Below are 14,588 nucleotides of genomic sequence, written 5' to 3'. Positions count from 1 at the left end.
TAGCTGATTCTTCCCAAGCCAATGATATGAAATTTTGACCAACTTCCCTCAAAGTGAGGTTATTTAACAGAAAACTAGATCCTTGAAAGGTTTCACAACGGCTGCAGCCAGCAACCAGCCATTGTGATCTATCTAGCCATGCATACGACAAATAATCCATCACAGTTGCAAGAAAGAAAAAAATGCAGGGTATGAATGTAAATAAATTTTTTTTTTCACATTGAAAAGTTTGATAATTTAAAAATTTTAAAAATAAAACGCCGGATTCCTTTCTCTCTGCACCGACACTCTACCTAGAGGCAACATGGTAGAGAATTAGCAGCACATTTCTCAGGGCCTCTGTCAAGTCCACACCAAATAAATTGAAGGTTACCGAGTCCAATATAACTTCCCTCCTTCCAATAATATTCTTTCCCTGTCAATGGTGGGTTAGTAGAGCGGTTAAAAACCCAAATTCCCATGGAAAGGTCTTGGGTTCACACCCATCCGGTGACATTTCATTTCCAGTATTAAAAAAGCACCAGTACCAAAAAAAAAAATTTATTTCCCTAGAATGGTTGATATGACAAGTCTCTTTGTTTTGCTCTGTTACTGCTACACTAATTGGTATTTAGTTGTTACAGACTATAATGGAGCTCAAAGTTGAAGGGGATTAAGGAGAGCGCAATTCTTGAACCAAATTCAAATCCGGTGTATATAGGGCTAGAAAGCTCTATAAAATTCGAAAACTAAGCAACTACGGTTTCCATGGCAATTAGATTAGAGGCTGGATCCGAGTACAATGGAGGCAGGTTACTTCGATTTAAAAACGGGCCATAACAAAAGATTCAGTGATGAGAAATGAAAATTACGTCTTCTCAACCAACATTTTAGGGATAAACTCGGTTAGATTGCAACAAGCCTCGCATGGATAGACATCGCGCTTGCTCAAGCACCAGACCATACAACTAAAACCCACCAATGAATGAACCAAAACCTACATATTGGAGGAAATCCCATTAATTAAACCTACACAAATCGTCACACATAATAATGCAGCACTGACTGCGAACGGTGAGAATCAAAAGTAGTGCCATTTTGCTTTTTCTTTTCACTGAAAAAACAAACACATTGGTGGTTGATATCACCACTTTGAATGCCATTAGGCAGCTCAGTGCTGCGCATTAAATTAAGCCCCCTCACAACCCTAAACAACCCCCACCCCAAAAAAAAAAAAATTACATTAGACAAGCCTACATCCTCATATATCACTCTCTTACGCCAAGCATGAATTCAGAATTCTTAAAAGTAAAACAATGACAATACAAGTAACAGAAAATATAACCAGCCACAGAAATTCATTACACGTCAGATGAAAAGCTCTACTTCAACTCCAGTTAGGTTCGTGATTCTTGCCCGCATTGTAAAGCATTATCTCTCACACCAACATAACATCCACAAGATAAATAGCAGAAATACTACCTCAAAAAACCAGGAATCTGTTGGTATGAATAAATGGCCAACTGGACACATGAATCCACTCTCAGAAATTAGGAGAGGATAGGTGAGTAAGTACATAAACCACCACTTATACAATATAAACATCCTTCCAATGGATCGAGACCATGCTGTGTCTTTCCAGCTACTCTTGGCTGAAGAAATGAACCTAAGTACCAAGAGTACCAACCTTGCGTTTGCCAATCCCATACTTCTATTACAAAATGGAGCATGAACATACACTTTTCTTTGGGGAGTCGTCGACCTTCTTTTCTGTACACAGGCAAACAGCATAAGTAATTCTCAGCAACAATACCTTTGTACAAGGAAATCTCTACCAACACATATCTCCTTGGTTGTGTTTCCAATTCAAGTTATTCAATAATCAGGGGCTTCAGATAGTTTTTTCATTGATTAGCCTATTTAAACTTCTCCCTCCTAGAAGTAAACCCAATATGTTAAACCGCTGCTAGGGTTTTGGGTACAAGATAACCCTAGGCTATCCTTTGTATCTTTACCAACTCAGCAGGAATAATGAATTTTTACAATTTTTAGTAAGTCATACTCTTTTTCCAATTGACTAACATTTTTTTCAAGACATATAAAAGAAACAACTGTAGCTCACAAAAATGAAAAAGATACAATCAATAGCTTATACGAAATGTTTTGATAGCCTATAGAATCATTATTTTCATTTCATTTACAAACCAAAGCTGAAATTTTATCACGGAGGGCTGAAAAGAGAAACAATATCACAGATGATGAGAAACATATGGAATAAAAAATACTTGAGATGGTAATGCAATCACAGTCCAAAAATTGGTCCTATTTGAATATCTAGAGAAAAACACATGTACACACCCCGCCTGGATTTGCAAACCTAAATTTATACTAATACGTTACAGCCCGTGTTTCAGATTATATATCAACTGCACCCTACTGTTAGAATAACAGGGTTAAGAAATGAATCAACATCCAGTGTATTTTTAAAATTCCCAAAATACCTTCACTAATTAAAATTACTTTAACCAAACTGCCCTTTATCTTAAACAAGGCTATTTTATTCAAAATATCTCTAACTTGCACCTCCTTCAACAACCCTAGTGCTCCCACCCTCTCCAGCCCACCTCTACAGCCCCTTCCTCCACCTGCTTTTCTTGCAACCCCAACCACCTCCACTGTTTTCCCCACATTAATGAATTTCAATCCCAGGTCTAGCAGAATCAGAAAGTTTATTTCTTTCCCAGAAAGGTGAGGAACAGTGTATGGGAGAATAGAAGAAGGAATGTGAACTGAAAATCCAGTTATTCTTCTTTCTCCTTTTGTTCACTTCTTGAAAGCTAGAGGAGAAAATGTTTCATTCGTCTAGATCAAATCATAATTTGATATGCTATTGCTTCCTCCAATGCTTACAGGTGACAACTGGTTTTTCCCTCTGCCGCTGCTCATGGGTCCCTGCTGTTTCACCTGCTGTAGTGTGAACAGTATATCATACACCTTCTCCTCGTTTGGGTGGAAAAGCCTACTCTCTGAGCTCATACCAGGCTTTTTGATCTTGTTGAACAGAGCAACCTAATGTCTGCCTTGGGACTCAATGGAGTTCTCCACCTGTGAGAATGTAACACACAGGAGTACCATTGTAAGCTGCAGTGTTCTCCACGCTAGCACTCTTCTCTTTCTCGTTTCCCTTGGAAGGCCAACCAGTCTCGGTCACCATCATTCTTAGATAGTCGTACTTCAAGGTTGGCATGGCCACAGATATCCTCATCAACTTGCACGCCAAAGAGATTACAATAGAGCAGTCCATTACCAGCATTCACCATACCCGGGTTCTCTCTGAAGAACGGGTGATCTGAAGAGATTGAAGTAGTGCAGTCCATTACCAGTGTCCATCACACCCGGGTTCTCTCTGTAGAGCACGTAATCCAGAGAGAACATCGGCATCAGCAGAATAAGCAAAGAAAGGGTAAAGCATTCACCATTAGATCCAAACTCAGTTTGTAGGAGAAACTCCAGCATGGGAATACAGATTCAGATCTCTATATGGAATCTATGTTAACAGGTTCAAATCTCCGTTGGATATTATCTTTTCTTCCCAATTGTAAATTTCTGTAGCTTTTTAAATCTCGGGAAAGACAATTCCATTGCTGCTGTCTTTATCCAAATTGGGCAAGACATCCAATTCCTTAAATTTTTGGACTTGACCTGGTATTTTTCAAATTCTATTCTAAATTTGCCAAGGACTATTATGGCTTTTATCTATTTAAACTAACATTGTTTAGGCATAAGGGGTTTGTAATTGAATAAATCCCCAGGGTATAAATGTAAGTTTGCAAATCCAGGGGTGTATATGCAATTTGCTCTAATATCTATGGGGTATGGACTTCTAATTCCCTAGTGTTTTATTGTAATGAATTGAAATTTATTGAGTAAAAGTGGGGGAATGAGAAGTGCACAAAAATTATTCTATTCTTGTCCCAAGCGTATATTCCAACTTAGTAAATTATCCTAGCTATCCAAGGAATCCTCTTTGTAGTTATAGTAGGCTAGTAAGAAATTCTATCTACTTTTGTTGTTCAAAGAATAAGTGCGTCAGTGAGAACCTAGATCACCCAACACCCCCACCTGCTGATCTATAACAAATAGAGAGATCCGATTTTGATTCTGGACAATTGGTTGTTGCCAAATTTGCCGGTACTCCCTCTCCCTCTCCCTCTCCACGGTTGGACTTCTTTTTCCTCTCACATTATTTCTCTAGCCCTCCATCTTAGTAAAGTCCTTCCTATTCTTATTTCTTTCTTTCTCCTTCAGTGTCTCCTTATTTTTTACAATTCAATAGCATTCTTTTTCTCCTCTCCTCGTCTGGCAGTTATCCTTCACTTTTAAAAGGCTAGTAAGACCGTCTCCTCTGTTGTTCAGTCTATAACATTATGATCTCTTTCCTCACAGTTACCACCATTGATCCCCTTTTGTCTCTCCGCTTTACCACCTCGCCAATATTCTGGATCTTTTACTTTTATTTCTCATACTACTCCAGAAAGAAGTTATTCTTTGAAAATCAGACATGTTTGACATCAGATTTAGCACAAACTTAACCATTAGAAACTTCATCCTCAATCAGATGGTTATGGTATACACCTAAATAAAATCAACAGACTTGAGAATCTACATTCTACACCATATATATATACGCAGTGAAATATGGACCAAGTCTTCAGAATCCAAAACAATCTAAATTCTCAAAATCAGAAATCATGGAGACAGCAAACAGCATGAAGGATATTGTTATCATGTGCTCTTCACAAACTTTAAAGATCTTTTCCGAGTTCTAACCCAAATAACAATCTAACAAGAAAGGCCCCTGAGAGTTAGATGCAACTACCTGTTTTTGTCTTTGCTAGAGAGGGCTGAACTACAACATGCATGGTGATGACTCCTCCTGGGAGCCCACCAAAAGGTTCTCTACACTGGCCAACGGTCTTGTAGTTCTCCAAGATTTTCCCAGCACATATCAGTTTGACATCATTCGCCGCTTTTGGTATAATTTTTTTGTCTGCGTTGAACATTACAAGTCAAGATAACATAACATGGCAGCAATGAAGAACTAGAAACTATCCTTAAACCTGCAGGTAAAAAATCAAGTAAAAAGCTCAAAAACTGAACACCCCAGATTTTAGTCAATGAAAAAGCAGGGTTTAGCAAATGCTCTAACCAACATCCATTCCATCCACCATCAAACTGTAATAGGAATCCTTTCAGGATGAATGCATTATTGTTTTCCCCCCAAAACGATGCTCCTATTATTTATTGTCAAATGTATCATCGGACCATCACTACTGACATGGGGTTCAAATACAAAACAAATGATGCCTACATGCGAAACAATCAAGGCAACAAAATTTCAAATACAAGTGATTTCATTGGAAGGCTGATATTGTGATAATGATTACATGTCAAATCTCAGGAATTAAAACAATATGTATCATGTATGGATATATCCATTGTATTCTCAGCTACCCATTCCCTTTTGAAGAAATTCCATTTTTTGAGTGGAGTTTCAAGACCTCATTTTGCTACTTGGAACTCTGTATTTGCTGACACTTCACATGTGAGCAAGGGACCTCCAGGCTCAGCTTTCCACAAAACCTCAGCTCTATCCAATCTACCATGTATTTTTGTGATTCAGTTTTGAAAACCCTGTAGACCTCCAAAACTAGGATTACAGGCATTAACTAGCCCATTTGACTTCCAGAATAACGCTACATTCAAATTAAATCAGACAACTTCTTTTAAGGTAGAAGCCAGTGCAGCACATTTACATCTCTCACGCTATGAAAAAAGAGCGAAAGTGAGAACAAATTCCACACAAAAAAAGGTACAAGCATATCACATATACACCCCCACAGTTTTCAAACTATTTCGTTTAAGCCCCCTGAAATATGTCAAATTCCTTCTCAAGAAACAAGAAATTCTTCTAGGAATAATGATGCTGATATTGAAGCAGTCAATCAACAGAGATATTTACAACTTCTGGGTCCAAAAAATGGGTAAGAATATTTTCCACTCAACCTACTACCAAGTCAACAAATCTGGGGTAAAAACACCATCCAAAACTTCAAAAAGAGGGAGATCCAGAAGTTGCACAACATACAACCAGCAAGATCAAAACCAGAAAATAAGGTTTAATGAACTTCTTACCTCATTGTCTCATTATCCAGAAATTTGCAGCTTCAGGTGCTGCTCCCCCCTAAATTGCAGAAAGTATTACAATTGCTTCTTACCAGTCTCAGTCAGCCTCTTCTATGTCTAGCAGAATTGTTTTTGAATGAAGGAGAAGCTTGATTGGGGATCTACAGCAGCATAAGCTGTGATACCATGAAATTTAAAGAAGAAATATGAAGAGAAAAGGAGAAGAGAAGAGGGGAAGAAGTCCCCGGCTTCTGTGGCGGCTCACAGTGAAGATTGTGAGCTCTCCTCTCTCCAAATCTCTTATTTATAAGCTTCTCTATGGTTGGTTTGGAGTTCGCAAGGCTACCAAGAGAAGACCGGCTTTGATGTTGATTCTAAAAACTTCAGTGTTGTCTCTACATGTCTGCCAATACCCAAACCAGCATGGCCACCACCCTAACCAAGTGTATCACACGCAATTCACCGTCAAAAAAAAATGTGAGGAGACTCCACCTCCTACCTCTACAACCCAACAGGAGTGGTCACCACTTCTAACTAAATCAAAAGCTATAGAGACCCACTTCTCTCCAAGCCTGCATGTGTTTATGGTCTGAAAAGCTTTGCTTGAGTTCCAATGGTAACTTCACCAATTTAAACACTTCTTGCAAGTAGGTACAAATTCTTGATCATCAGTCCTTGCATCACAACCATTGGTGCTCTTGAAACCCCAGGAACACCTTCAGATAAGCGTCTCAAAGACTTAAACCATCACAATCCTATGGTCCCAATGAAATTAGATTTTTCCTCGATCTAGAACATGTTAACTATAGACAAGGTTCTCATAATCCCATCAAACATGCAGAACTGTATGGTTCCAATGCCAACAGTCTCGCTCTCACTATTGTTTGCGATTTTGACTGTAACATTTATGATATATAACAAACTGATCCGTAATTGAACAAAAGAAAAACCAAAAGCTAAAATCCAATCTGAACTTCTCATACTAGATGAAATACTGAGAAAATTCTCTATCATTCCAGGACCCTAGCAAATTGGATGATCCATTTCCATTCTGTGTCCTCTTCCCCGTTTTATTCTCCATACAACAAGGTTGACCCCTACTTAAATGATTTTTTTTTCTTCCAAAAATAAGTAATTTTCATGATCTTTAGACTTTGAATTACATTTATTCTTGATGGTTCTTCCCCTAATCTCTCATTTGATCTATCTTTACCCTAACCACCTGCTATAACCAAAGCATTACCCTACATGGCCTGTTCAAAAGACCCTTAAATAGTCCAATTGGGTTAACTTATAACCAGCCCAAGTCAAACATTTTTTCTGGTCATCAACATGTTTTAAGTAGATCAAAATGGGGCGTGGCCAAGTGGTAAGGCATCTGGTTTTGATCCCGCAACTCAAAGGTTCAAATCCTTCTGTCCCAGAGCAGGTTTACAATCTTATCTTTACTAACGAGTGCATGCCAATTTCACCAACTCAAAAAAGTGATTTGGCTTGATCTCACTAAGTTGGTAGAATTTTTAAAGCCGTTTGGACTGAAACTTCCTGCACAACCTGTTTCAGCTCTTCTGAACACACTGATGACCTCAGATTTATGAAAAAGAAAAAGTGTAAATGAGAGTTTCACTTCAGAGTCCAGACCCCACTAAAGTGAAACCTTGAAAAAGACTATTTACACATCATATACTCATACATTAATGGTCAAAACACATGATCTATAGAATTCAAAAAATGATTTGATCATCAAAGTTACGACACAAGACCCAATACAAAGCAAATCGTCTCGTCCAGTTAAATGGAAAAAGTGGGATATCTCACGAGATCTTGTGAGGTCTCCTACCTGTGGTCATAGACATAAGTCATGATATAGCCATGTCTTGTTATACTTATGCCCCTATTAAAGTTCACATTCAGTCGCTATGTAGCCATTGACCAGTGGATGAAGAATGGAGAAAGAGATACCTTGGCAGCTTTAGTCCCACAGCCCACTACGTGGAGAAGGATATTAAGAAGATATATGAAATACAATGGGGCCATATTGAGAATGGGAGCTGCAAATCTTTCATGATCGTTGAGTTTCACCCGAAACTCTTCTTTTCTTTTAGGGTGTATTGCAAACCAATTTTCCTCTTGCGGAGGGCGAAAAGAATTAAATATATACCTTACTCCAATATTAAGTTTACGCCATCATTGTCTTCCTTCCCAAGCCATATGCACCTTCGTTATTCTACTCCTCTGGCAACCTTGGGCTCCATTCTACCCAGTCATCTTCTTTGAAATACAAAGACCAAAAAGATACAAATCACTTACCTCCTTCCTTTCATGTAAGTACATTATGTTCTTTTTGTCCTTCATTTTTTTTCTTTGACCTCCTTCCATCATTGGACAAGCCATCATTGTTTTCTCCTCTCAATCTTGAAATCAAAACTAATACCGAAGTCATAACTCATGATCGCATACTACTACTTCCTACACATATCTTTTCCTTCCCTATTTCTTTCTTTGCTTGACTCCTGCACCATCTACATTAATACAATGGAAGGGTTGAAGTATGTACCAAAAATTAAGAGGTAAGTGATTTTTTTACCCTAGGGTTGAAGTATGTACCAAAAATTAAGAGGTGAGTGATTTTTTTCCCCTTCTGATCACTATGTTGCAAAGGAGGTAGTAGGTGGAACAAGGGGCATGGGTGCAAGGAGAACAAAATAAAAAAGTTGCCTAAAGCAAGGAAAGAAAGACAAAGGAGATGTAAACCTATGTTAAGACATGACCAAACCCATACAAGGCAATAGTACTTATTTGGTTCACTACAGAATAAAAAATAAACCCAACATATGCGTCCCCATTTGTATAGAAGTCCATCCACAACTTGATGAGTGAACAATGTAATCTTTAAAGGGACAACAAACGGTAACTAGCCTCTGGAAGACCCTAAAAGAAAAAACTTTGCACAAAGACACCATCCAGTCCCTACTGAAACAGAAAACCGCATCCAGACCAATGCCATTATGCACACTTTCATTGGTTACCTACCATGCTGGTGTAGGGACTACATGAATGCCCAGCATTCTCTATCCTCAAAGGAATTGTTATAAGCCTGGACCCCCAAAAGGATTTTTATTTGCGGCAGCGCTGCTGCCGATGGCTAGGATTAAGCCACATAAACAAAAGAGATCAAACGGTTGAAAACTGTAAAAGCAAAACTTGATTTTTACATTTAAAAGTTTAAAGGTTTTCAAATTTACAAAACACATCCCTTCAACAACAGCAATCTCGACTGGTTGACAAAAAATCTTTCCATATCTACATTTATAAATCCCAACATCTTTTGACTCTACTACTGCTCCAAAATGGAAACGGGCTACAGAATATGCGCAAAACGGTTACAACCCTAAAAAACAGAATAAGAATAAGTAAATAGATCATATATGCACGAAGGGAAAAGAGTTCACTATAGCAGGGGCCTGTACGTGTGGGATCAGTGAGGGCAAGCACAGCACCCTAAATAAAACAGCCATTACCAACTTTAATTCCTCGTTTTTGGACACGATGCACAACCTTCGCCCAAATTACTCTCAGAGCAGTACTAAAATAACGAGAACCTATAGACAACAGAATCCAATACCGGTGATTCCCCGAGGAAAGAAATAACAGTTTTGAGAGATCAGCCGAACCACAACATTTGATGAGCTTGCCCATAGCAGAAAGGGGCCAATCAATAACATAATTTGGTCAGGAAACACAAAAATACTCATCCAACCCACCTAGAGAAATCTAGGCTGCATAATTAGAACGACCTGCTAGTCGAGTATATATGCAACTAAACTATAAAGTTACAAACCCTTACAAGTCGGTTCCGCAAGAAATAATCAGATAACAACATAAAATCGTATCACGCGCATGGCGACGAACTAGAACGACAACCATAAATTGAAAAAAGAGAGGCTGCTAACCTTTTGGCCATTCGGCAACGATTCTTTCCTTGAGCACAGCAACCGTCGAGGCTGAAGAATATCGGATCGGACCGATGTCTGTTCCATCGTACAAGCGGAACTTAAGCTCGACCAGGTCCTCGTCTGGCATTAGGTCTCTCCCAATTGTTCAAAATCTCCGATCTACCAATCCACTGACTAATTTCGTCCACTACGTCTTACCGACTGATAGATCATCCACCGCATAAAAATAAAAAAGAAAAAAAGAAAAATCTACACCTGAAACCTGAATGTGCAGAAGAAAAACGAGTGAATTAGGGTATCGCTATTCAATCCATCGGAAAACAGGGAACGTCGAGCTGATTTATCACACCGATCGTTAACGAATAACATACACATGGATGAACTAGGGCTACGGCATACAAGAATTTATTGAGTTGTTGAAGAGTTTCGAAAGAAACAAATCATGGAAACTTACCGATTAGAACAGGGAGATCGAAAAATCATGAAGCCAAGCTCTCTGTTTTAGCTTTTTTGTACTCTTCTTTTACTCCGATGCGGTTCACGGTTGTGCAAGTGCAAACAGATTTAGGACTGAAAGCGTAAATAACGAATGCAGCACGAGTCTTGCCTCTTACCGTGTATGGGCATTTCGGTGCCGGCTTTCGTTGACTAGACTCATATGGAGTGCGGACCAGCTCCCCAAAATGTAAACAGAGACAGCTTTTTATTAAAATAAAAATAAAAATCACTATAATTAAAAACTAATAATAATAATTTTATCTTAATAAAAAAAATTATTTTTAACATTTTAGGTGAAAATATTTATGGCGGCCGATTTTTTTTTTTTCTTTTTTTTTGGTTTTTTTGGGTATGTTATGGCGGCCGATTTCACGTGGAAGTGTAAAAGAAGTAAGAAATCACAGTTACCCGTTTTCACTACTGGGTTCACTCATTTATGGTAGTGGATTCCAATCCTTAATTCCTTACATTTCTATTATTAGGAATAATATAAAATTTGAATTTAATCATGTTTCCTTCAATGCTCTTTTCCAAATATTATCAATTCAATTCCTCACACCTACCTTAAATATTTTTAAGTTTCTTTCATTGCTCTTCTTTTACACTATAAATCACAAGTACCAGCAATGTAGAAGATGAAAAGTCAAGAGTTAAAAGATAAAATGGGTTTGAAAATTAGCACTTGGGTTGTCTTGCTCTTTAGTTTTTCAATGTTTACAGGAGAAGCTCTATCAAAACATTTCTTCAATGTGACCAAGTACGGTGCGAAGGCTGACGGTAGAACAGATATCGGAAAGGTATGTGAACCATTAAAAACCATTTTTCTTTTTCTTGTTAGTTTGCGTTTGTTATGATTTCATTTTTTATTTTTGCATATTTCTTAAAAAGTAGTATAAAAAATCATTTTGGGTCAAAATATGAAAAGAAAAACAGTTGGGTAATCAATTTTTCTTTTACTAAAAAACATGTTTGGTATATCTAATATAAAATAATTTTCTACCTACAATCATGGAGTAGAAATGGGTTGGAACCGCTCTACAAGCATGATGAATAAACATAACGATCAAATTGCTTGTAGGACTACAATATGATAATGCCAATTGAGAATACTTGCGAAATTGCTTCAGTAAGTACGGTTAAGTGAAATTTTGATCCGTTGGATCAGAAATCTCTCTTGACCGTCATCATGCGCATTAAATTGAAGCAAAATAATTGAAGGCGTACTAGCATGGTCTCGAATATCGCTTGTCTGCTCCTGATCAATGTCCTTATATCCCAAGCATCATCCTCCAAATAAGGAAAACAGTTGGCCAGCCACCTCAACGAACGCTGTCTTGGCCTAAAAAAAAAAAAACCAACGCTGTCATCAATAGTACTTCCCCAGAAAAGGCAGTGATGTTGCCTCTAAGGATTCTAAGCTTCAATGACTCAAAAACCTGGCATAGCTTTACAATTGTATCTGTTCTCTTACCACATCCACATTTTCTCTTGAACATAAGAAATCCTAAGCTGCAACTTGGTAATCAACAACAACATATATCAAAGATTGTGGGACGAACAGATAATAAGAGAATCGGAGTAGAACACATTGAAATTCTGATCGATTCTCTTCTTTTTTGTTCTTGAACGAGCTGAATTTTAGATCTAGCTCAAAATCAGTACTGTGATGATTTTTCTTCAAAAAGGGTTGAGACCTATTTTCCGTTTTTTGTGTTTTTTTTTTCAACCCTTTATAAATTGAAAAAGACTATAAATTTTACCAAACACTATTTTTATATCTATTCGAATAAAAATTAAAAATGAAAATCAAGCCAAACACTCCCTTAGTTTTATGTCATCATAACAATATTATGTGTTGAAAATGCTTGGATCAGGCTCTTACAAATGCTTGGAGAGATGCTTGTGCTTCACATGTAGACTCTACAGTTTTGATCCCTAAAGGAGCTTATTTCATGGGTCCTGTTCTTCTGGCTGGACCATGCCGGAAATCAATTGAGTTTCAGGTTGAAGGCAATGTGGTAGCACCAATGGATCCCAATGCCTTCAAAGATGGTAGTTGGATTAATTTCCAATATATCAATGGCTTGACAGTCTCTGGAGGAGGAACTTTTGATGGCAAAGGAAAGATTGCTTGGGCGAAAAATGATTGTCGAGAAACCCCCCATTGCCAACAATTCCCTTATGTAAGCTTCTAAGCTTCCATTTCACTATTTTTCTTACTCTCCTAAGTTTTAATGTTGTTTATGTATTGTCTCTGACCAACAGAATTTCAAATTTGATTTCATCAACAACGCAAGGGTGGAAGGCATAACTTCTTTGAATAGTAAAAATTTTCACATGAACATTTTTGGATCCCATGGTGTAAAGATGCAAAGCCTTAGGATTATTGCACCAGGGAATAGCCCCAACACAGATGGAATTCATTTAGGAAGTTCATCTTTCATAAGTATAACTCAATCAGTGATCAGCACAGGCGACGATTGTATTTCTATCGGTCCAGGGAGCCGGAACATAACCATCACCCATGTGTTTTGTGGACCAGGACATGGCATTAGTATTGGAAGCTTAGGTAAGTACCCAAAAGAAGATCCTGTGGTAGGAGTCACAGTAAAGTATTGTGCCTTAAGTGGTACTACAAATGGTATAAGAATCAAGACATGGCCTTCCTCTCCACCTGGTCTGGTTTCTGATCTCACTTTTGAGAACATTATTGTTAAGAATGTTTACAATCCTGTGGTAGTAGATCAAGAGTATTGCCCATATATGAGGTGTGACAAGAGATCACCATCACTTGTTAAGCTGAAAAACATCAAGTTCAAGAACATTAGAGGGACTTCAGCTTCAAATGTTGTAGTCAATATTGTGGGTAGCAAAGCAGTGCCATGTGAATTGTACATTGGAGATATGAATTTGTTGTATAAGGGGAAGAATGGACCTGCCAAATCAATATGTTCTCATGCTAATGTTGTTCTTTCAGGTAGACAAAACCCACCTACGTGTAGGTCATAGGTAATATCCCACATAGTTTTTTTGTAATAACTCATGTAAAACTCTGGTAGATGTATGTATAGCCCTTAACATGCAATGAGACTTATCCAACCCATAATGGATAAGGGTCACAACACGAAATAATTTTCCATTGTCAAGATTTATACTTATCTACTGAAGAGCCAACCTACTTAGCTCTTTACAACATAAACACAACCAAAGATCTAAACAAAATGGCTTGTCAATAGAATCAAAATAAGAAGCTTTTTCATGATCACCATTTATGAATGGGAATCTCCAAAGATTTAAGCAAACAATGAAAACCTGGCCACAAGTATTTAAACATTTTGATATGTTGACAGCCTTAAAAAACTAATTGGAAAATGAAAACAATGAAAACTCAACGGTTGCATCCTTCTATGCTGCTGAAGTTAACTTAGTGTAAACACCAAGAAGAGCTCTGACGAAAGTAAATGATCAAACTCTTGATAAAATAGACTTCCATCCTGAATGTGTGATGAAGGACGTTAGGATAATACTATCTTTACCCGCAAGGATATTTTTTGGTTAAACAATAACTCACCATTTAGACTTACAATTTAATGCCAATTCCAATCATCTCCTTCTTAGTTTTAGTTCTAAACAATTTTCAAATAATTTATCAGAATGGCACACATTGAAATCATGTCCAATCAAACAAACATCCTCTCAACAACTTCTTCAGACATCTCTTTCTGATAGGATCAAACAATATTTATCTATTACATTGATATATGGATAGCCAAGGAGATGTCACTCCTCCAACCTCTTCCAACGGGATCTCCATTAGAAACTCTTCCCTAAATGCCTCTCACCATAATCTATCCAGAATATTACAATACAGGAAACCTTAACCATACAAAAGATATGATCTCAAGAAGAAAATGAAAGAAGAAAAGGAAAAGGAAAAAGATGGGGTTGACTTGCATGCCATGATTTCAC

At 37.7% G+C, this 14,588-nt stretch overlaps 2 protein-coding genes across 2 annotated transcripts; one reads left to right on the top strand and one right to left on the bottom strand.

Annotated features, from left to right (window-relative positions):
* Nucleotides 1-1,313: 1,313 nt before the first annotated feature.
* Nucleotides 1,314-10,772, bottom strand: LOC149006263 (membrane-anchored ubiquitin-fold protein 3-like). The gene is made up of 4 exons (XM_089165322.1): nucleotides 10,576-10,772; nucleotides 10,119-10,383; nucleotides 4,859-5,029; nucleotides 1,314-1,749 (listed from the first exon to the last, which is right to left on the bottom strand). Exons 2-4 carry the CDS (start codon nucleotides 10,246-10,248, stop codon nucleotides 1,694-1,696), a joined length of 357 nt encoding a protein of 118 aa, XP_089021448.1. The 5' UTR covers nucleotides 10,249-10,383; nucleotides 10,576-10,772; the 3' UTR covers nucleotides 1,314-1,693.
* Nucleotides 10,773-11,281: 509 nt separating this feature from the next.
* LOC149006262 (exopolygalacturonase-like) lies at nucleotides 11,282-13,628 on the top strand. Its single transcript, XM_089165378.1, has 4 exons — nucleotides 11,282-11,285; nucleotides 11,340-11,416; nucleotides 12,494-12,802; nucleotides 12,885-13,628. Exons 1-4 carry the CDS (start codon nucleotides 11,282-11,284, stop codon nucleotides 13,626-13,628), a joined length of 1,134 nt encoding a protein of 377 aa, XP_089021504.1.
* The last annotated feature ends 960 nt before the right edge of the window (nucleotides 13,629-14,588 follow it).

This window comes from Hakea prostrata, chromosome 8 (assembly GCF_041222555.1).
Source record: "Hakea prostrata isolate BN-2017 chromosome 8, UWA_Hpros_2, whole genome shotgun sequence".
Taxonomy (NCBI): Eukaryota; Viridiplantae; Streptophyta; class Magnoliopsida; order Proteales; family Proteaceae; genus Hakea; species Hakea prostrata.
Note: the sequence above shows the minus strand (reverse complement) of the source record. Positions and strands in the feature narration are given on the sequence as shown.